This window comes from Neoarius graeffei, chromosome 6, assembly GCF_027579695.1.
Source record: "Neoarius graeffei isolate fNeoGra1 chromosome 6, fNeoGra1.pri, whole genome shotgun sequence".
In the NCBI taxonomy this organism is placed as follows: Eukaryota; Metazoa; Chordata; class Actinopteri; order Siluriformes; family Ariidae; genus Neoarius; species Neoarius graeffei.
The window spans coordinates 65,516,229-65,538,699 of record NC_083574.1 but is presented as its reverse complement, the minus strand read 5'-3'; the positions used below and the strand labels follow the sequence as shown (position 1 = coordinate 65,538,699).

At 40.8% G+C, this 22,471-nt stretch overlaps 1 protein-coding gene across 1 annotated transcript in view; it reads left to right on the top strand.

Annotated features, from left to right (window-relative positions):
• Positions 1 to 20,074, top strand: part of sec11a (SEC11 homolog A, signal peptidase complex subunit) — a 56,556-nt gene extending 36,482 nt beyond the window's left edge. Inside the window, exons 4-6 of the mRNA XM_060922982.1 lie at positions 19,391 to 19,510; positions 19,584 to 19,641; positions 19,737 to 20,074. Coding sequence (XP_060778965.1) covers positions 19,391 to 19,510; positions 19,584 to 19,641; positions 19,737 to 19,787 — 229 coding nt within the window. The 3' untranslated portion in view covers positions 19,788 to 20,074. The remainder of the gene's footprint in view (positions 1 to 19,390; positions 19,511 to 19,583; positions 19,642 to 19,736) is intronic.
• The last annotated feature ends 2,397 nt before the right edge of the window (positions 20,075 to 22,471 follow it).

Here is a 22,471-nt window from a genome sequence, read left to right as displayed (position 1 = left end):
AGATACCAGTTTAATTTGACAATTGAAAGATGTAATGCATCTTGGCAACTTTGTCAAGGGTAACATAGTGTAATTAATTGCTTTATTTCCATTGTGGTCCTTGGTTTGCAAGAGCAAAAAAAGCACATGCTAGGCATAATCTAAAATAACATTTTAAACACAAGGACCCAAAACTTCTAGTGGCCCTCCTGTGGCAAGGTCCTGTGGCTCGTACAAATCAATTAAAACCAAACCCAGACAAGTTCAATGCACAGCATTGTAGTTTATATAAAACGAGTCTTGAATATTTTAAACTTTCCACTTTCTTAAATAACTGATGGAAAATATTAAACTTCACACTATTCTAGTTTTTGAGATGTACCCATGCATGTTACAATAAAGTCATAGTCCACATGTTTATACACTCACTGGCCACCTTATTAGGAATGTTCATAAACCTGCTGTTTTATGCAGTTATCTAATCGCCCAGTTCCTTGACAGCAGCAGAATGTATAAAATAATGTAGATACAAATCAAGAGCTTCGGTTAATGTTCAAACATCAGAATGGGGAAAAATTGTGACCTCTGTGACTTTCACTGTGGCATGGGTGTTGGTGCCAGATGGACTGGTTCAAGTATTTCAGAAACTGCCGATCTCTTGGGGTTTTCACACACGATCTCTTGGGGTTTGGTGTGGAAAAACAAAAAACGATGAATGAGCAACAGTTCTATGGGTGGAAATGCCTTGTTGAGAGAGGTCAGAGGAAAATGGCCAGATTGGTTTAAGCTGTGAGGCAGGATATAATATAATCAGTCTTCACAACTGCAGTGAGCAGAAAAGCATCTTCTGCAACAGCAGAAGACCACATTGGGTTCCACTCCTGCCAGCCAAGAACAGGAATCTTAGAATCAAGAACAAGTTCCTATTAAAGTGACCAGTGAGTGTTTCTGTTCATGAACATTTTCAAAAATTTTAGATGCAACATTGAGGATGGAAAAAAGGTCAGTAATGTCCTGGTTAATTTCAGTTCCTTTGTATGTATAATTGAATGAGTTTTGCCATTTTCAAGTGGAACAGTATCTTGCTCAAGTAATAAATTGACAATATTTGTAATACTAGGAGCCATATTATCTGTAAAGTATCTGATATGCATGTCTGTTAGTTGGTTTACAATGTTTTGCATCCTCAAGATGTATATGGTACAGTTCACGTTCTCAAACTGGTTTGTTTGTTCGTTTGTTTGTTCGTTTACATCCCTTTAGGGGCTCTGTAGTTTTTAGCCGATGAGAAATATGCATAGTTTTTGTTTTCTTAATACTTCTCTGCATTGGATTTTAAAATATTTTTTAAAGTATTGTTTTGTGTTCTCCTGAGGATAGGCAGTTCCTGATTCCTTAAACTGATAACTTTTGATAATGGGATGGTTAATCCTAGGACTGGACCTTTTTGTTGAACTATGTTTTAGTACGGCAACTCTATTCACAACTGAAATATCTAAACATGTTGCCATCCCCGGTGGTGTAGTGGTTAGCGCTGTCGCCTCACAGCAAGAAGGTCCTGGGTTCGAGCCCCGGGGCCGGCGAGGGCCTTTCTGTGCAGAGTTTGCATGTTCTCCCCGTGTCCGCGTGGGTTTCCTCCGGGTGCTCCGGTTTCCCCCACAGTCCAAAGACATGCAGGTTAGGTTAACTGGTGACTCTAAATTGACCGTAGGTGTGAGTGTGAATGGTTGTCTGTGTCTATGTGTCAGCCCTGTGATGACCTGGCGACTTGTCCAGGGTGTACCCCGCCTTTCGCCCATAGTCAGCTGGGATGGGCTCCAGCTTGCCTGCGACCCTGTAGAAGGATAAAGCGGCTAGAGATCATGAGATGAGATGTTGCCATCCCTTTTCAGTGGATAGTGAGCTTAATGTCTTGCCAGATTGTGTTTCGGTGTTCTTTCAATGTTTCTACATTATAATCCTTGAATACTGTGGTACATACTGTTTTATTACTTAGAAAACTACATCGGTCGTGTTTCCTGGCACAAAATGTTATATAGTAGTCGATAGATACCGGTAGATGGTTTTTGTCATTGCAAATAACACAACTTCATTTGCAGTGACTCTCCAAATAGTAACATTTTGTGATTTGAAGGTGAAATAATGGGTAATACAACCCCGATTCCAAAAAAGTTGGGACAAAGTACAAATTGTAAATAAAAATGGAATGCAATGATGTGGAAGTTTCAAAATTCCATATTTTATTCAGAATAGAACATGGATGACACATCAAATGTTTAAACTGGGAAAATGCATCATTTAAAGAGGAAAAATTAGGTGATTTTAAATTTCATGACAACACCACATCTCAAAGTTGGGACAAGGCCATGTTTACCACTGTGAGACATCCCCTTTTCTCTTTACAACAGTCTGTAAACGTCTGGGGACTGAGGAGACAAGTTGCTCAAGTTTAGGGATAGGAATGTTAACCCATTCTTGTCTCATGTAGGATTCGAGTTGCTCTAGTTGCTTAGGGTTTTTTTTTTTTTGGTCGTATCTTCTGTTTTATGATGCGCCAAATGTTTTCTATGGGTGAAAGATTTGGACTGCAGGCTGGCCAGTTCAGTACCCAGACCCTTCTTCTACGTAGCCTTGATGCAGTATGTGGTTTGGCATTGTCATGTTGGAAAATGCAAGGTCTTCCCTGAAAGAGACGTCATCTGGATGGGAGCATATGTTGCTCTAGAACCTGGATATACAGTTAGGTCCATAAATATTTGGACAGAGACAACATTTTTCTAATTTTGGTTCTGTACATTACCACAATGAATTTTGAACAAAACAATTCAGATGCAGTTGAAGTTCAGACTTTCAGCTTTAATTCAGTGGGTTGAACAAAATGATTGCATAAAAATGTGAGGAACTAAAGCATTTTTTCGACACAATCCCTTCATTTCAGAGGCTCAAAAGTAATTGGACAAATTAAATAATTGTAAATAAAATGTTCATTTCTAATGCTTGGTTGAAAACCTTTTGTTGGCAATGACTGCCTGAAGTCTTGAACTCATGGACATCACCAGACGCTGTGTTTCTTCCTTTTTAATGCTCTGCCAGGCCTTTACTGCAGCGGTTTTCAGTTGCTGTTTGTTTGTGGGCCTTTCTGTCTGAAGTTTAGTCTTTATGCTCAATTGGGTTGAGATCAGGTGACTGACTTGGCCATTCAAGAATATTCCACTTCTTTGTTTTACTAAACTCCTGGGTTGCTTTGGCTTTGTTTTGGGTCATTGTCCATCTGTATTATGAAACGCCGACCAATCGATTTGGTTGGATTTGAGCATACAGTATGTCTGAATGCCTCAGAATTCATCTGGCTGCTTCTGTTCTGTGTCACATCATCAATAAACACTAGTGACCCAGTGCCACTGGCAGCCATGCATGCCCAAGCCATCACACTGCCTCCACCATGTTTTACAGATGTGGTATGCTTTGGATTATGAGCTGTACCACGCCTTTGCCATACTTTTTTCTTTCCATCATTCTGGTAGAGGTTGATCTTGGTTTCATCTGTCCAAAGAATGTTCTTGCAGAACTGTGCTGGCTTTTTTAGATGTTTTTTAGCAAAGTCCAATCTAGACTTTTTATTCTTGAGGCTTATGAGTGGCTTGCACCGTGCAGTGAACCCTCTGTATTTACTTTCATGCAGTCTTCTCTTTATGGTAGATTTGGATATTGATAGGCCTACCTCCTGGAGAGTGGTGTTCACTTGGTTGGCTGTTGTGAAGGGGTTTCTCTTCACCATGGAAATTATTCTGCGATCATCCACCACTGTTGTCTTCTGTGGGCGTCCAGGTCTTTTTGCATTGATGAGTTCACCAGTACTTCCTTTCTTTCTCAGGATGTACCAAACTGTAGATTTTGCCACTCCTAATATTGTAGCAATTTCTCGGATGGGTTTTTTCTGTTTTCGCAGCTTAAGGATGGCTTGTTTCACCTGCATGGAGAACTCCTTTGACTGCATGTTTTCTTCACAGCAAAATCTTCCAAATGCAAGCACCACACCTCAAATGAACTCCAGGCCTTTTATCTGCTTAATTGAGTGACATAACGAAGGAATTGCCCACACCTGCCCATGAAATAGCCTTTGAGTCAATTGTCCAATTACTTTTGGTCCCTTTAAAAACAGGGTGGCACATGTTAAGGAGCTGAAAGTCCTAAACCCTTCATCCAATTTTAATGGGCATACCCTCAAATGAAAGCTGAAAGTCTGGACTTCATGTCCATTATATAACTATAACTTGAATATGTTTCAGTAAACAGGTAAAAAAAAAAAGCAAATTTGTCAGTGTCCAAATATATATGGACCTAACTGTACCTTTCAGCATTGATGGTGTCTTTCCAGATGTGTAAGCTGCCCATGCCACATGCACTAATGCAACCCCATACCATCAGAGATGCAGGCTTCTGAACTGAGCGCTGATGATAACTTGGGTCGTCCTTCTCCTCTTTAGTCCGAATGACACGGCGTCCCTGATTTTCCATAAAGAACTTCAAATTTTGATTCGTCTGACCACAGAACAGTTTTCCACTTTGCCACAGTTCATTTTAAATGAGCCTTGGCCCAGAGAAGATGTCTGCACTTCTGGATCATGTTTAGATACGGCTTCTTCTTTGAACTATAGAGTTTTAGCTGGTAATGGCAGATGGCACGGTGAATTGTGTTCACAGATAATGTTCTCTGGAAATATTCCTGAGCCCATTTTGTGATTTCCAATACAGAAGCATGCCTGTATGTGATGCAGTGCCATCTAAGGGCCCGAAGATCACAGGCACCCAGTATGGTTTTCCGGCCTTGGCCCTTGCGCACAGAGATTCTTCCAGATTCTCTGAATCTTTTGATGATATTATGCACTGTAATAATAATAAATAATAATAAGTTACATTTATATAGCGCCTTTCAAGAAACCCAAGGACGCTTTACAATTATAGACAAGGAAAAAATAAATAAAAATAATAATAAATAAAAAGTAAAAAGTCCACCAAGTAGGGGTCAAGATGTAATTCCACTGGTGTAGCAGCCACAGTCCCACCAAAAGGCGCACGAAAACGAGTCCCACATCTCCAGCACCGCCGCCATGACGCCGTCAGCAACATCGCTCGAACACCACGCCATGAATCCACAAAGCGAGCAGAGAAGCTCTGCCATGCAGAGCGCTGGTGTGTCCCAAACTGCCTGCACAGCCACCGTGACGCCAGGGCTCGAAATTAACTTTTTTTCTTTGTGTCCCCCAGTGGTCCCGAATTCTGTGTTGTATTGTCCCGAATGGAAGCAATAGTGTCCCCATTTTTTTCCTCTCTGAAATAACCAGTGGTTAATATTATCATATGAAGTTACTATTATATTTGTAACTATACGATTTTGAACCCTTTATATCATTTTTACAATAAGTCACAAAACACAAGTGACACATGTCCAATACATCATCTACTTCAAAATTAGTTACTGCATTTTCAGTTTATTAAACTTTGGCGATCTCACTGTATGAATAGATACCTGTTTATTTAAAAGGGGCCAACTAGCTCATTCAGAAAATGTTTCAACTCACTACATCTGCAGTACACTTTAGCTGAAAATAAGACCCCTTTTATGTTCGTTTCATCTACTTATACATTGAATATCTGTTGGCATATATAAGCCCAACTTATCATTTTCACCATTACCGTTATCCATTTTTATGTAATATACCTGTTGCCCCTTTCAGAGATGTTTTGAAAGCCATCAGCCATACCATCAATGGATGAAATGCACACCCATGTTGCAAGCAGTACAATAGAAGGTTTGACCCAAAAAACGAAATATTTTAATCCAGTCTACAGTGTAAAATAAAGGAAAAATGCCATCCAATCATATCGAGGTACCACCTCAAAATGATTGGATACTGACATGTCAATCAGACTGAAGCCCGCGAGCAGCCCGTCCCTTCTGTCTGTGTGTGAGAGTGAGCAGAGTGTCACACAGAGTGCAGGCTTCTCTCAGTGCGCTCCTTCCAAACAACGGGGATTTACACGAAAGCGGAAGGAGATATTCACAAAATTCTTTCACAGTGAGCGCCACAAGGCTCTCCTGAACACACGGATGTAATTTTTTTTGTCTGTAGTGTAAAAAATGAGGTCACTAGAGCGAGTTAAAAACGAGTGACTTTTCTGCCACGTTTATAATGGGAGTCTATGAGGCTGCGCGGCTGTGCTCTCGTTACTTTCAGGCTTCTCATTCAAAAACTGTAAATCCTATCGCTCAGGTAGACACATTGTGTGAATCAGGACAAGTGTGGCTACTACTTTTGAGAAAATTGTGTGTGGAGTGAAAATTGGGGCTGAAAACAGTTTAAATGAGAAAGTTTGAGCTATTTTTCCAAGCTCTCTACACTCTAACTTAACGAGCTCCACTGGTGTGTAACGCAATAGACACCCATTATAAAGCTGGAATTTCTCAGGCTTTATAAGGGGGAGGAGGGGTGGAGACGCGGGGGGTGGGAGTGTTTCTTTTCAAAATATGGCTTGCGGGAACCGTTATTCCAAAATCTCGTACTGCACCTTTAATGTAGAACTTTTTTTCTAGATCTATTTTTTTTTCCATTGTCCCAGATATGATAATTTTGTGTCCCGATGACATTTTTTATGGTCCCCGGGACGTCGGGACACCGTTAGTTTCAAGCACTGCGTGACGCCACCGAGCAACATCGCTCAGAACATCACGCCAAGCGTTAAAGCACAGAGCACTGGACAACCATGATGTAAAATGAGCAACAGGCTCACTGCAGTCCATAGCTGGGAGCCAGGGGTGATAGCGTTCCGGCGCCGCGCCGGATTTCCAGCGTACCGCGGCACTGGAAAAAAAAAAATCTAGTTCGCCCATTATCCTGTGTCATTCTGAGATGCGCAGATAGACAGTAAAGGGAACGAATTCCCTTTACTGTCTATCTGCACATCTCAGAATGACACAGGATAATGGGTGAACTAGGTTTTTTTTTTTTTTTTTTTCCGGCGCCGCGGTACGCCAGAAATCTGGCGCGGCGCCGGAACGCTATCACCCCTGTGGGAGCACAGGCATCACCCACAGCGAACCAAGGCCTGGAGGGAACTGACGCCCAAAACTAGGTCCGGAGCTACACCACAACCGGCGGACAAAACGCTCAAACATCAAACTACACAAACGCACAGAAAAAATAAATAAAGAAAATGAAAATAGAAAAAGAAAATTTAAAAAAAGCTCTGGTGAGAAGCGGCAGCCAGAACGCGCACGACGTACTCTCGACCGGAAACGAAAAAAAAATGGTTGTTTGTCTCTGTGTCATCATGTAGATATGTTCAAACTCTCTGCAATTTTACACTGTCAGACTCCTTTCTGATATTGCTCCACTATTTGTCGGCACAGAATTAGGGGGATTGGTGATCCTCTTCCCATCTTTATTTCTGAGAGCCGCTGCCACTCCAAGATGCTCTTTTTATACCCAGTCATGTTAATGACCTATTGCCAATTGACCTAATGAGTTGCAATTTGGTCCTCCAGCTGTTCCTTTTTTGTACCTTTAACTTTTCCAGCCTCTTATTGCCCCGTCCCAACTTTTTTGGGATGTGTTGCTGTCATGAAATTTCAAATGAGCCAATATTTGGCATGAATTTTCAAAATGTCTCACTTTCGACATTTGATATGTCGTCTATGTTCTATTGTGAATGCAATATTAGTTTTTGAGATTTTGTAAATTATTGCATTCCGTTTTTATTTACAGTTTGTACTTTGTCCCAACTTTTTTGGAATCGGGGTTGTAAATATGTAAATAGGCATACAGTAAGTCAATCAAAAGAACAGTCAAATAAAAACAATCTATAAAATCACTATTTAAAAAATAAAGCAGCATGATTGTGTATTGCACTTGTCCCGGGGGGGGTACATGTTTATGATTTCAGAAGTGAGTCCACAGCTCTTGGGAAGAAGCTGTTCTTCAGTCTTTTTAAAAAATTTTTTTGTTCCTTCTGGTTCGGATGGTTCTCAGCCTGCCTGATGGGAGGGTGGTGAACAGGGAGTTTCCAGGGTGTGAGGGGCCTTTTTAAAGATGTTGGAGGCTTGCTTGTTGAGGCGACTTGAGTGGATGTCACTCAGGTGTGGGAGCAGAGAGCCAACAATCCACTGAGCTGTTTTTACCACCCGCTGGAAGTCCTCCTCTGCTGCAGTGCAGCGGGAATACCAGACTGTGCATCCATAAGTTAAAATGCTCTCAATGGTGCAGCAGTACAAATTTGAGTGCCGTCTGTTGCGTTTCAGAGTCCTTGGGTGAATGAGATGCTTCTGGACCTTCTTGATCAGGTATGAAATGTTGAGGCTCCAGGGGAGGTTCTCAGAGGTAGACTCTGAGGAATTTGAAGCTGGAGACCCTCTCAACCTTCTTCCTGCCAACGCACAGCTCAGTGTGTGTGGTGGTGTTTGTCCTGAAGTCCAAGATTATTTCCTTGGTTTTCTTTGTGTTGTAGTCATTTGTGAATAGGGAGTAGAGACTTGGACTGAAAACACAACCCTGGGGGACACCCGTGTTGAGGGTGACAGTGGAGATGTGGTGATCTAGTCTGACATGTTCAGGTCTGTTGGTGAGGGAGTCCACAGACAGCAATTTGTATTCCAAGTGCTAGCAGTTTGTATGGACTAATGGAGTTGAAAGTTGAGCTGAAGTCAGCAAACAGTATCCTTGTGTAAGGGGTGGGTTTTTTGTTTTGCCCCCCCCCCCCCCCCCCCTTTTTTTTCATGGCTATGTTTTTTAAATAAAAAATTGTATGCATTGGTTGCTAGCAGATTAACTGTTACTTGATTTTGTAAACATTAAAATTATATAAAATTTTGTGTTGTCAAATTTCTTTTTTGATTCATTACTATTTGGCAGTTCTATTAAAATTTTTAGTATTGATTAGGCCACACCAATTCGATTAGTTGGTTCTCGGAATCGCTGCTTGAAGAAAATGAAAAAAATAAAATCGAAATCAAACTCCCACCAACAGAAAAACATCGTGGCTGATGGTTCAAAATACTGAAGACTGCAGGTTGAGGTCACGTGACATCGAAAACCAATCAAATCGCCCCTTTCACTTTAGATAAAGACTTGTGGAAGAAACATTCCTGTGGAGGGGAATCCTGCAAAGCCTGTGTTTGTGATTGTTAGGATATTCAGCGAACAGAAGCGTAAAATCTTTGACAGGTGTGTTGAAATTCAAGAGGGGGAAAACTTTGCACAATTGTACTCACGATGCTATGAGCTTGTTACCCTGCGATGTGCCAATTTGGACAACAACTCTGTGGAGATGGGTTTGATTTATATATTTCATTGATTGATGTGAGGGGCAAACAAAAAATCATTCGAAGTATTTAGCCATCAGAAGTAGCCCACTCCTGGTCAAATTTTTTTTCTGTGCATTGTAGATGTTCAATTGACTGTAATTCAATCGTTTATTTAGCCTGTCTGTTTACTGGTTTGCCTGTATTGTTTGGTCTATTTCCACCGCTAATTTTACCATCAGAGCATTTTTTTTTTTTTTTTTTTTTTTTAATTTCGCTCGCTCGCTTCATATTTTTCCTGAAAAAATCCGAGAACCAACTAATTAAATTGGTGTGGCCTTACCATCACTTCAGACTCTATTTTGCTGTTGACAATAAATTGGAAATTCCTCTCCAAATGCCTTGAAACTGTCACATAAACCCCAGTTTTCCATTTTTCTCACCTATGGTTCATGGTGAAGGGCTTCAGTCTTTTTAATTGTACCCTCCTATTGTCTGCCTCATACCCTTTTATTCCTCTAAACTTTGAGACCACTGTTAATGGGGATCACTTTGGGGATTTTTATTTTTTGGTCGGTGTTATCTAGAGACCTGTCAACCCGTCTTTTTGACAACCAGTACTAAAAGTTGATGTGTAATTTTCTGCAACAGTGGGCTTCAAAATTCCCATTCGGGGATCCTTCAGGGACTGTGTTGTGCATGCACTTGAGACTCCGTCATTATGAGAAACACCTGATGCTAATTTGAACCCAGTCAGCACGTGCATATAAGGACACTGTTTTCACAGAGCCTTTGTGAAATATTCTGTTAGGTATGCAGCAGTAGATGGATCTAAGTGCAGGAAGAGTGTTTAGTAGGTGTGATTAGTTACAAAAACACAAGTGAAAGCAGAGTCATAAATATGGCTACAACAAATCTGACAGTAATGATTCACAAAGCCTCTGTCCTTCCATGCACATGCTGATTGCTCTCAAATTAGCATCCGGTGGTTTCCGTAACAACTGGCTCCCAAGCATGTGCACAACATGCTCCGAAGGATCCCCGAATGTAAATGCACTTTTTATGTGACTGTTAGGCTATGCTGAGCTGCTGTTACTCATGGTCACGTACCTGGATAAGAATGAGCACCTTGCTCCAGTTCTGAAATTATTTATATGCATTTTTTTTTTGTAAGTTCTTACCTTTTGTGGAAATGAAGTGAGCATACCATCGGGTTTTTTGACCTCTCCATTCAAGACAGAGTCCTGCTGAATGGTTTTTTTTTCTCCCCTCCTGTGATTAATTACTTTTAGTAAATTAAAAAAAAATCTTTGTTCAAAATGATTTGCACATCCAGAAACACAGCAAAACCTTCCCATACTTTTCAATAACAGTTAATTTGGCTGAATGAAGCACGACAAGCATGCCCCCCGTCATGGTAGCGTAGTTGCTGTTACTACGGGGTCAGGTAACTTGCAGAGCCTCTATTAGAGGAAAATTATGATGAAACAAAAATGAGCAATATTAGTTGCATTGTCAGATCAAAGTAAATGCCAGTGGACAAGTGGGGACCCCAAACAACACAATAAGTCTGCATCTCTCATGCATGTTTCTCCGGTACAATGTTTGCGGTCCCTTATTTCTGAAGCGAGATGTGATTTGCTGCTCAGAACCGATAGCGTGCTCCCGTTGGCCAGTGTGTGGCATGGCAACCAACCATAGTCCTTGTTTCATACTACAACCAGGTTTAGCTGCCAGCCCTGGCTGCCCGTTATGTTGTTGCCATCTTGAAGAAGCCGCAAAACTTTTCCTGCAACCTCATCTGAGGCGTTTGTGAAATCTAATGCTTACATATGCTCAATATGTACATGTAAAAGTGAGCTTCCGTGGTTGGGACAGCCGTTACCAATTTACCACACCAGATACATACATACATCAGAGACTCAGATTGTTTTGCAGGTCAAGGGGCCCACAGGGCCCCTCCTGGGGAAAAAACAGGGGCACATTTCTACAATGGGGGGCCCAGTGATTTATCCTTCAGTTGAAGCGAACCTAGTGAGCGAAGCGAGCCCAATGAACAGCTGGGGCAGCCCAGGGGCTGTTTTTTTCTTCTCAATTCTGTTTTTTTTTTTTTGGTATTAGAAGCCATATGAAGCAATGTAGATGACAAAAATCAATGCTTCATCCAAGTATATTGAGATATTGTTTAATCAGTGGCAATATTTTGGAATTCAACCACAGGCCACTATATATCACATCTATATTATCTCCTCCTTGTAAATTATAATTTATTTTAACTTGTTTTCAGTTTGGTGTAGTAGTAGTAGTAGTAGTAGTCACCAGTGGTAGTGGCAGTGGTGGTAGTAGCTGTTGTAGTAGTTGATGTTGCAGTAGTAGTTGTTGTTGTTGTTGTTGTAAATCTAGTATGACTACCTTGGGTATCAGTTTTTTTCAGGTGAATGTACTCTCTGCCGAAGAATGACAAAATAGATGTATTTTTTCTTTTTTTTTCTTATCCATGTTTTCTTGTCTCTTTCGAATATTCGTACATAGACCGTAAGACGCTACCTAGGGAAAGACTTGGATCAGGTTTTACTCGCTTGGGACGCTACAAACGGGGCGGCGTAAATACACGAACGGGTCTGAAGTATATTCAATATGGCGGCGGTCAAAACAAATTCATCCGATGCTGAAATCTGTTGAATATCCAGATAATTGTTGGAAGTTGCATATTTGTGCAATATTTTCGATATTGAGACCATGAAGTCAAGTAACACCAGTCCCCCCAGGATTTCATGGGCCTTTTTTGTGATTGTTGCAGGCTAAAATGTCTGTTGCGGGGGATTTCCAAAAAATTGCGATGAAAGTTGCGGTGTTTTTTAGGTTTTTGTTGCGATTACATTGCGGGAGGAAGTGAAAGTTGCGAGAAATTGTTGCGATTTTCTCTTTTTGTCATTTAAAATTGAGTGATATGTTAAATATTAAGTTATTACTGAAAAACTATTGATTAAAAAAACAAAGACACTGAGAAATGGTCCTATAAACATTTTTACCAATATAAAAGATTACCAGGACTACAAAAATGCAGAAAAATAGGCTTTACTTATCCAAATGCACCTGTGGGTTCAAAAGTTAGAGTGCAGAGAACCTCACAGCACAACATGAAGTTACCTTAAAATATAATATAAATGCCTCAGCTTTCATGTACGAAAAAAAAACTATTAATACTAGTACTGTGGCGGCACGGTGGTGTAGTGGTTAGCGCTGTCGCCTCACAGCAAGAAGGTCCAGGTTCAAGCCCCGTGGCCGGCGAGGGCCTTTCTGTCCGGAGTTTGCATGTTCTCCCCGTGTCCGCGTGGGTTTCCTCCGGGTGCTCCGGTTTCCCCCACAGTCCAAAGACATGCAGGTTAGGTTAACTGGTGACTCTAAATTGACCGTAGGTGTGAATGTGAGTGTGAATGGTTGTCTATGTGTCAGCCCTGCGATGACCTGGCGACTTGTCCAGGGTGTACCCCGCCTCTTGCCTGTAGTCAGCTGGGATAGGCTTCAGCTTGCCTGCGACCCTGTAGAAGGATAAAGCGGCTAGAGATAATGAGATGAGACTAGTACTGTGTGCAGGCAGTCTCTCCTGAAGACTAAATTAAACAATAATTATAAACTAATAAAATAAGTGGCTCAGGCTTCATAGAAGAAAAAACAATTTGAACAGAATCTCACAGTATGATGCTGAAGCTGCCTAAACAATGGAAAATAAAATATTTTGGCAAAAATGTTGGCATCCATTAATTTCTTGTATTAATTAAAAAAAATAATGTCAAGTGCGCACAGTCCTTCACTATAAACATAACACACTTTCAGTAACAGAATTTAAGCCTATATAAACACTGACTCGCACATCATGCAATGTTGCCAGATACTGCTGATGTTTTCCAGCCCAAAACATGTTCAAAACCCGCCAAAATGCACTTAAAACCGCCCAATCTGGCAACACTGCGCACATGCTGCTTCTCTTGAACGAAAACACGGAAGTAAGGCGGAAGGTAGTTTGTCGACGCCACCTCAAGACGACGCCAACGATTGGTCAAATTTGCGGGAAAGTTGCGGTGATTGGATATAATTGCAACACCGCCCTGAATTCACGGGGATTGGTTGAATTTGCTTTAAAGTTGCAAATCGCAACATCGCAAAATCCTGGAGGCTCTGTAATGCGCCACGAAACGTTCCAAATAGGGTATAAAATGCTCGCGTCCATATTGGCCCCTGCCCCTCTCGACAATGCGTTCATTATTCGAAATAGTGCGTCTTAGACGCGGGCGCGCCAACAACCTGAGTCTCTGATACATACAGTTGAACTCAAAATTATTAGCCCCCCTTGTGGAATTGAACATAATTCTTGATTTCTCCATGAAAATGACCATTGACAACAAATGTTTTTATTCTTGAAATAAATGCACTATGAAGACATTGTCCAACAAGTTTCATTACAATATCTTATTATCACACTGAGTTTCAACCAAAAACAGCAAAAGTGAGATGTTCAAAATTATTAGCCCCCTGACCATTAGTAGTCAATTGTGTACCCTTTTTGCCCCACAACTGACAACAACCTCTTGGAATAGTTTTTCACTAGGTTGGCACAGGTCTCCTGAGGAATTTTGGCCCATTCCTCCATTGCAAACTGTTCCAACTGGCCCAAATTGGATGGTTTTCGTGCATGGACGTTCTTTTTCAGCACTTGCCACAGGTTTTCTATTGGATTGAGATCTGGGCTCTGTGCAGGCCACTGTATGACGTTGGTCTTGGTATCCTTGAAGTATTGCTGGACTATTTTAGATGTATGCTTTGGGTCGTTATCTTGCTGGAAGACCCAACGACGACCTAAGCGCAAAGTGAGAGCAGACTTCTGCATGTTTTCCTTCAGTATTTTTAGGTAATCTTCCTTTTTCATGGTGCCATGCACCCGAACCAGACTGCCTGTACCTGAGGCTGCAAAACAGCCCCACAGCATGATGCTGCCACCACCATGTTTAACTGTGGGAACTGTGTTCACAGGGTTGAAGGCCTCTCCCTTTCTTCGCCATACATAGGCAATGTCCATATGCCCAAACAGCTCCAATTTCGTCTCATCTGACCAAAGCACAGACTTCCAAAACTCATCTTTCTTCTTCAAGTACTCACGGGCAAACTTTAGTCGGGCTTTGATGTGACGATGTTTTAGTAAGGGGGTTCTTCTGGGACGATAGCCCCGAAGCCCATTCCGATGAAGAGCCCTCACAACAGTGTGCCTTGACACACAAACTCCAGAAGAGGCCAGGTCAGCAACAATTTCCTTTGCAGATGTACGGGGCTCTTTACGGACATCTCTGACAATTTTTCTTTCCAGAGTTCTTGAGATCTTACACTTGCGTCCACGACCAGGTTTGTTCTTGACCGAATTTGTCTCCTTGTACTTGGCAATGATGCACCGAACTGCAGTTCTGGAGACTGTAAACCTCTTCGAAATGGCAGTGTAGCCTTGGCCCTTGTCATGAGCCTCCACAATCTTTTGTTGGAGTTCAAGACTTATTTCTTTAGTCTTCGGCATTGTGACAAATAGTAATCCTCCTCATTCATTCAAATGCCCTGTTCCTTGGAGTCCTTTTAAACTGTTGAATGGAGCCAATTGACTACAGGTGTTGCTAGGAAGCCAATTGATTGCACAGGTGTTGTTTAAAAGCTGATTGGTTAATTAACTGTGTTTTAAAAGCAAGAATCCACATGGGGGCTAATATTTTTGACCAACTCATTTTTACCATATTTCATATAAAGACAGCCTAAAACTAATTTCATATTCCAAAATGCACCACAAACATCTGAATAGTACTGGTGATTGTTTGTGTATATCAATTTTTATCAATGCTTTAAACATTTGGAGGATATTTGGGAAAATGTTCCAAAATTTAAGGGGGGCTAATAATTTTGAGTTCAACTGTACATTATTAATCCTAGAGGGAAATTCAAGGTATCCAGTAACATTTCCGCATTGCACAAGATCAATACAAAAACTAAATAGTTTTTGTATTGATCTTGTAAAAAAAAAACTAAAATACAAAATACCAAAAGAAATAAAACATTACCAATAAGAGCAAGTAATAAAATATACAGCTCTTAGTGTGGGAGGTAGTGCAGTTGGCAGTAACCAGTCACAGTGCAAATACTTTGTGGACAGTTACATACAGTGGGGAAAACAAGTATTTGATCCCTTGCTGATTTTGTTGGTTTGGCCACTAATAAAGACTCAATCAGTCTGTAATATTAATGGTAGGTGTAGTCTAACATGCTGAAACAGAATATCACAAAGAAAATCAAGAAATTGACTTTAAAGAATTTGTATTAATTTATTTGCATTTTATTGAGGAAAATAAGTATTTTAACCCTCTTGCCAAAAGGACTTAGTACTTTGTGGCAAACCCCTTATTAGCAAGCACAGAGGTCAGACGTTTTTTGTAGTTGATGACCAGGTTTCTGCACATATTGGGAGGAATTTTGGTCCACTCTTCTTTGCAAATGACCTCTAAATCATCAAGATTCCGTGGCTGTCGCTTGGCAACTCTGAGCTTCAGCTCTCTCCATAGATTTTCTATAGGATTCAGGTCCAGAGACTGGCTGGGCCACTCCATGACCTTGATATGTTTCTTCTTCAGCCATTCCTTGGTTGCCTTGGCTGTATGCTTTGGGTCATTATCCTGCTGGAAGACCCATCCACGACCCATTTTAAGCTTCCTGGGAGAGGGAAGGAGGTTTTCACTTAGGATTTTACGGTACATGGCTCCGTCCATCCTCCCATTGATACGGTGAAGTAGCCCTGTGCCCTGTGCAGAAAAACACCCCCAAAGCATAATGTTACCACCTCCATGCTTGACAGTGGGGATGGTGTTCTTGGGGTCATAAGCAGCATGTCTCTCCCTCCAGACACAACGGGTTGAACTGATGCCAAAGAGCTCAATTTTGGTCTCATCTGACCATAACACCTTCTCCCAGTCACTCTCCAAGTCATTCAGATGTTCATTGGCAAAGTTCAGGCGGGCCTGCACATGTGCTTTCTTAAGCAGGGGTACTTTGCGAGCACTGCAAGATGTTAGACCATTGCGGTGTAAAGTGTTACCAACTGTTTGCTTGGTGACTGTGATCCCAGCTGCTTTAAGATCATCCACTAACTCTGCCCGTGTTGTATTAGGTCTATTTCTCACCGTTCTCATGATCCTGGAAACCCCACGAGGTGAGATCTTGTTTGGAGCCCCAGACCTAGGTCGATTGATGATCATGTTGTGAGTCTTGTACTTGCGCACAATTGCACCAACAGTTGTCACCTTAACGCCCAGCTTCTTGCTAATGGTTTTGTAGCCCATACCGGTCTTGTGCAGGTCTACAATCTTCTCCCTTAAATCCACAGAAAGCTCTTTAGTCTTTCCCATGTTGGAGAGTTTGGAGTCTGACAAACTGACTGATTCTGTGGCCAGGTGGCTTTTATACAAGTCATTAGTGATATCAGGTGTCTTCAATTTAGGTGACAAGGTAATTTGGAGAGTCTAACTTGTCTGTATTAACAAGAACTCTTGATGGTTACTAGGGGATCAAATACTTCTTTTTCTCAATAAAATACAAATAAATTAATATAGATATTTAAAAGTTATTTTCTGGATTTTCTTTTTGATATTCTGTCTCCACATGTTAGAATACACCTACCATTAAAATTACAGACTGATCAAGTCTTTCTTAGTGGGTAAACCAACAAAATCAGCAAGGGATCAAATACTTGTTTTCCCCACTGTGTGTGTGTGTGTGTGTGTGTGTGTGTGTGTGTGTGTGTGTGTGTGTGTATAATCAGTATGTATAATATATAAGTAGGTACATTATAGCAGTATATAATAAGGTAAAGTACAACATACCAGCTTATCTACAAATATCTGTACATACCCATCTATGCATATAATGTACATCTATGTAAGCAGCAGAAAAGTGCAATGGACATGAAAAGAGCAGTGTAACTAGTCCTGAGTACAACAGAGTCACAGAGTCTTATTTTTGCTGAGCCAGGAAGAGTTGAACAGTCTAATGGCCTGAGGGACAAAAGACTTCCTGAATCTGTCCATGGTGCAGGGCAGGGACAACTGTCTGCCACTGAATGAGCTCCTCTGCCTGATGATGGCGCCGTGCAGAGGGTGGTGAACGTTGTCCATGATTTAAGAACAGTTTGCTCAGGGCCCTTTGCTCTGCCACTGATGTAAGGGACTCCAGCTCAGTTCCCAGCACAGAGCCAGCTTTCCTCACCAGCCTGTCGAGCCGTCCAGCGTCTCTCCTCTTAATGCTGCTTCCCCAACACACTACTGCACAGAAGAGGACACTGGCTACCACAGACTGGTAGAACATCAGCAGCAGTTTTCGGCAGATCCTGAAGGACCTGAGCCGCCTCAGGAAGTCGAGTCTGCTCTGACCCTTCCTGTAGAGGATGTCAGTGTTCACTGTCCAGTCCAGCTTGTTGTCCAGATGTACACACAGGTATTTGTAGGTCCTGACCATCTCCACATCGACCCCCTCAATAGAGATCGGCTGCAGAGTCGGCCTGGACCTTCTAAAGTCCAAAAGCATTTCTTTTGTTTTGCCAGTGTTCAGCTGCAGGTGGTTGGATTTACACCACAACACAAAGTCCTGTATCAGGCTCCTGTACTCCTCATCCTGTCCATCATGAACATATCCCACAATCACAGTATCGTCTGAGAACTTCTGCATGTGGCAAGACTCCGAGTTGTATTTGAAGTCTGATGTGTAGAGTGAACAGAACTGGAGAGAGCACAGTCCCCTGTGGTGCTCCCGTGCTGCTTATCACCGTGTCAGAAATGCTGTCCCTGATCCTGACGTGTTGTGGTCTCCTGGTGAGGTAGTCTGTGATCTAGGAAACCAGATGTGTGTCCACCTCCTGCAGCTTATCTCTCAGTAGAAGGGGCTGGATGGTGTTAAAGGCGCTGGAGAAGTAAAAAAAACTCACTGCGCTGCTCCCCTTGTCCAGATGAGAGTGAGTCCTGTGCAGAAGATTGAAGATGGTGTCATCCACTCCCACCTTCTCCTGGTACACGAACTGCAGTGGGTCCTCAACATAGTGGGCCTGGGGTCTGAGGAAGTTCAGCAGCAGTCGCTCCATGGTCTTCATCACATGTGATGTCAAGGCGACCGGCCTGTAGTCATTCAGTTCCTTTGGATGTGTTTTCTTAGGAACTGGAATGAGGCACAATGTCTTCCACATGACAGGAACTCTCCTGAGACGAAGGCTCAGGTTAAAGAAGTGTTGGAGGGGCTCCCCCAGTTGGGCAGCGCAGGCCTTCAGCATCCTAGGACATGCCTTGTCCAGCCTGCTGCCTTCCTGGGGTGGAGTCTTCTCAGCTCTCTCCTGACTTGGTCTGCGGTGAAGGTAGGGGGACTGGGGGAGTGGATGTGTATTCCGTCTGCAGGAGGTGTTGATGGCTCTAATGCTGATGTTGATCATGCTAATCAGGACTGAGCATTACAAAAAATTATCCACAAAGGCTATGTGCTATAAAATGGCTTAAAATAAAGAATTTTCTTGAAATGAGTTGACCTGATTCCTTTTTCAGAATTTACTACCTAAAACACCTTACTTTGAGCTTCTCTCAACTGCTTTTTCATGCCAAGATTGTGCCAGAGGGCCCCAAATTTGCTTCAAATTTTCCTGGGGGAGCATGCCCCCGAACCCCCACCCCCAACAGGCGCCCCACCGACACCCTTCTTTCAATTTCTAGATAATACTCGGGTGGTTGTTTTCCATTTTCAGTGGCTAAATATAAAATTCCAGAGAGTATTTATTGTTTGGCCCCAGGTCTGATCTAATTTATGACCCCTGTTATGCATGTTCATATTTTTTTCCTGTGATGCCTTTTTTTTTTTTTTTACTTTTTATGAAATGCTTTGATTTTTTTTATTGTACTATAAAAGTTTTAGTGAACTAAACATTAAATCAAATTTAACCAAATATACAAAAGTGTTTGATGTATTTTCTAATTTTTTTTTAATAATTAAAAGGGGATTTTTTTTTTTTAATTTTAAATTAAATCACATTTTGATCGTATTTGCTTTCTTTAGGGAAAATGGGGACATCAAGTTTCTGACAAAAGGCGATAATAACTCTGTGGATGACAGAGGCCTATACAAGAGGGGACAGCATTGGTTGGAGAAGAAGGATGTGGTGGGCAGAGCAAGAGGGTAGGCCTGTTATTTCAAACAAACATCCTTATCTGTAGTATTCAACCATGACCTAATTATTTTCTCTCTCTAGGTTTGTGCCTTACATAGGAATTGTTACAATTTTGATGAATGACTATCCTAAGTTTAAGGTAGGTATATCTGATGTTTTAATTCATAATGGATTTTTATATACTGTATCTTTTAAGTTGGCATTACATTAAAAAAAATTTTTGTTTTTATACAGTATGCTGTTCTCTGCATGCTGGGACTCTTTGTTTTGGTACACAGGGAGTAATCCTCCTCCACCAAGGACAACATGATAAAGCAAAGCTGTTCCAACCACCTCAAGACAGTTTTTGCTAGTGTGTTAAATCTGCTCATGCAAAAAAAAAAGTTGTAACAGTTAGTCAAATAATGACACTTGTAATATTGTTTGTTAGTCTTACTGTTAGAGTTCCAAAGAGATGTTTTGAGGTTTTTTGTTTTTTTTTTGTTCTTTCTGATGTGCTATATGTTCAAGCCTCACGCCTGTTTCTACAGCTAAGACTTTTTTCTATTGAATTAAATAATGAACAAAAACAAGTTGTCTTATTTGATGTTCATGGTTTTTTTTTTTTTTTTCAGGTTTCTGCAGTAACAAAACAAGCATGTCTAGAACTTTTTAGTATAAAATAATACTTTTAGTTCTGTAATGCAGAACAGATAAATATTAAATCATAAGTGTTGCCAGGCAAAATAAACCTTGCCTGGCAGCACTTATTTTATACCTATGTTGTTGATGGTAATATTTCTCAATCATCAGCTGACAGATAATAGTCCTATGAAAAATCCATGACCTTGAGTGACATTTCAAGGTCATTGTGCCAGATGAAAGCCCATATGGCACTTCCTATAAGTTGATAATGGTAAACGTCTGTCTCCCATCAACCGTTTTCAAATTACAGCCTTCTGAAAATCTATGACTTTGAGTTTGACCTTTCAAGGTCAAAGGTCATGGTGCCAAATAAAAGACCATATGGGAGTTCCTATATGCTCATAATAGTAAACATCTGTCTATCGGCAACTGTTTTTGAGTTATAATGGAAAATATTTTGACCAAAAGGTTGACCTTTCCGGTGACCTTAAACTTCATCTTGACCCGATTGCCCCCAAAATTTAATCAGGTAATGTACAGACCATTGCCCACCTACCCTGAAAATTTGAAGTCAATCGGTGCAACAGTCTAGATGCTAGATTAACAAATGAAAGTTTGAAAGAAAACTGAGAGATACCCCATCATGTAGCATATCAATGGAAGAAGAATTGAAAAATGAACATTTTGGAATTGGTTTAAAGTAAATATGAATATGATGGAAGATATCGTTAAAAAAAGATTTTGACCTTTTGTGACCTTAACCGGATGACCCTCAAAATGTTGGAGGTTCTGTTTGAGACCAATGCCCAGCTATCCTGAAAGTTTCATGAAGATTGGTCCAGCTGTTTTCCTGTAATGTTGCTAACAGATTAACCCAACTGAAAACAATACCTTGCCCTGCTTACTCCGTAGCGTGTGAGGTAATCATACAGTACATGATCAAAAAACACATCATTGTCCAATATAAATAAGTCAAGCTATATTCTGGGGAGAAACTGAAAAGGACATGAGAGGTTTTATTGACAAGGTATAGTCTAGGAATGTAGACCTCTGGTGCCTCGGAGATTCTGCCTCACAGATTGATCTGGGAGTAAACAGTCACTGACGCGGCTGTTCAAAGAGGTTTCTCAGTTTATTGTAGGACAAACATGAGGATAGATATTCACATTCAAGAGTGTGTTATACCTATGTGATTGACAAAGCTAAGTTGTCCATGTATGAGAGGTTAACAAATGGGTCATGAAGCATTACTTCACTGGTTTGGACTACACTACTTTATGAAAGAGACATTATGTACCATTATGTCACCCATTAGGATCATAATCTTATGAAAAGAAAGACATTACTTGTCAACATAACCTTCGTTAAGCAGAGAGCAGTGATTCAAATCAGTCTCTTCCAATCGGCTCTAGGAAACATCGTAGGGCTATTTATATGATCAGTGTATATGTGCAACTGGGATAACCAAAAAAATTACCATCCAATCGGCCCTTGGAAACACCATGGGACTATTTATACTATACATGTATGTGTGCGACTGGAATAACTGGAAGAAAAAAAAACCTACCATCCAATTGGCCCTAGGAAATACCATAGAACTATTTATATTTTCAACGTGTGCGCATGACTGGGATAACCAAAAAAAAAAAAAACACTACCACCCAGTCAGCCTGAGGAAACACCATAGGACTACACGATGCACATGTGTGTGATTGGGATAACCAGATTTCCAGATTGAAGGAGAGAACCCAATGTACTTTATATATGAAATCTTATCTTCCAAGTGGGGATCCCAGATATAAGCCCCCAGAAAACTGTTAGATCTGCAGTGAAGGAGGTTGAACTGACAAAGTACAACCCTGATTCCAAAAAAGTTGGGACAAAGTACAAATTGTAAATAAAAACGGAATGCAATAATTTACAAATCTCAAAAACTGATATTATATTCACAATAGAACAGTGGTTCTCAAACTTTTTTCACCAAGTACCACCTCAGAAAATACTTGGCTATCCAAGTACCACCATAATGACCAACATTAAAATACAGTAGCGTAGTAGGCCTAAGTATTCATTAAAAACAAGGCAGAGGTTTTATTTAACAAGTATATTTAATATTGTTGGCCACTGTAGCATTACACACAGTACTTTGAAGAGTAACACTGTGTTTAAATATAGGAAAATAAAACACTGTACTTAAATAATGAATCAAATAAAATTAATTGCACATAAAAGTGAAATAAACATTGTACTAAAATAAATATTGAAAGACAGTTCTTAAAGATTAAATGAAAATGTACTTAAAAGTTAAATAACTGTACTGTACTTAAATGTTAAGTAAAAAAAAA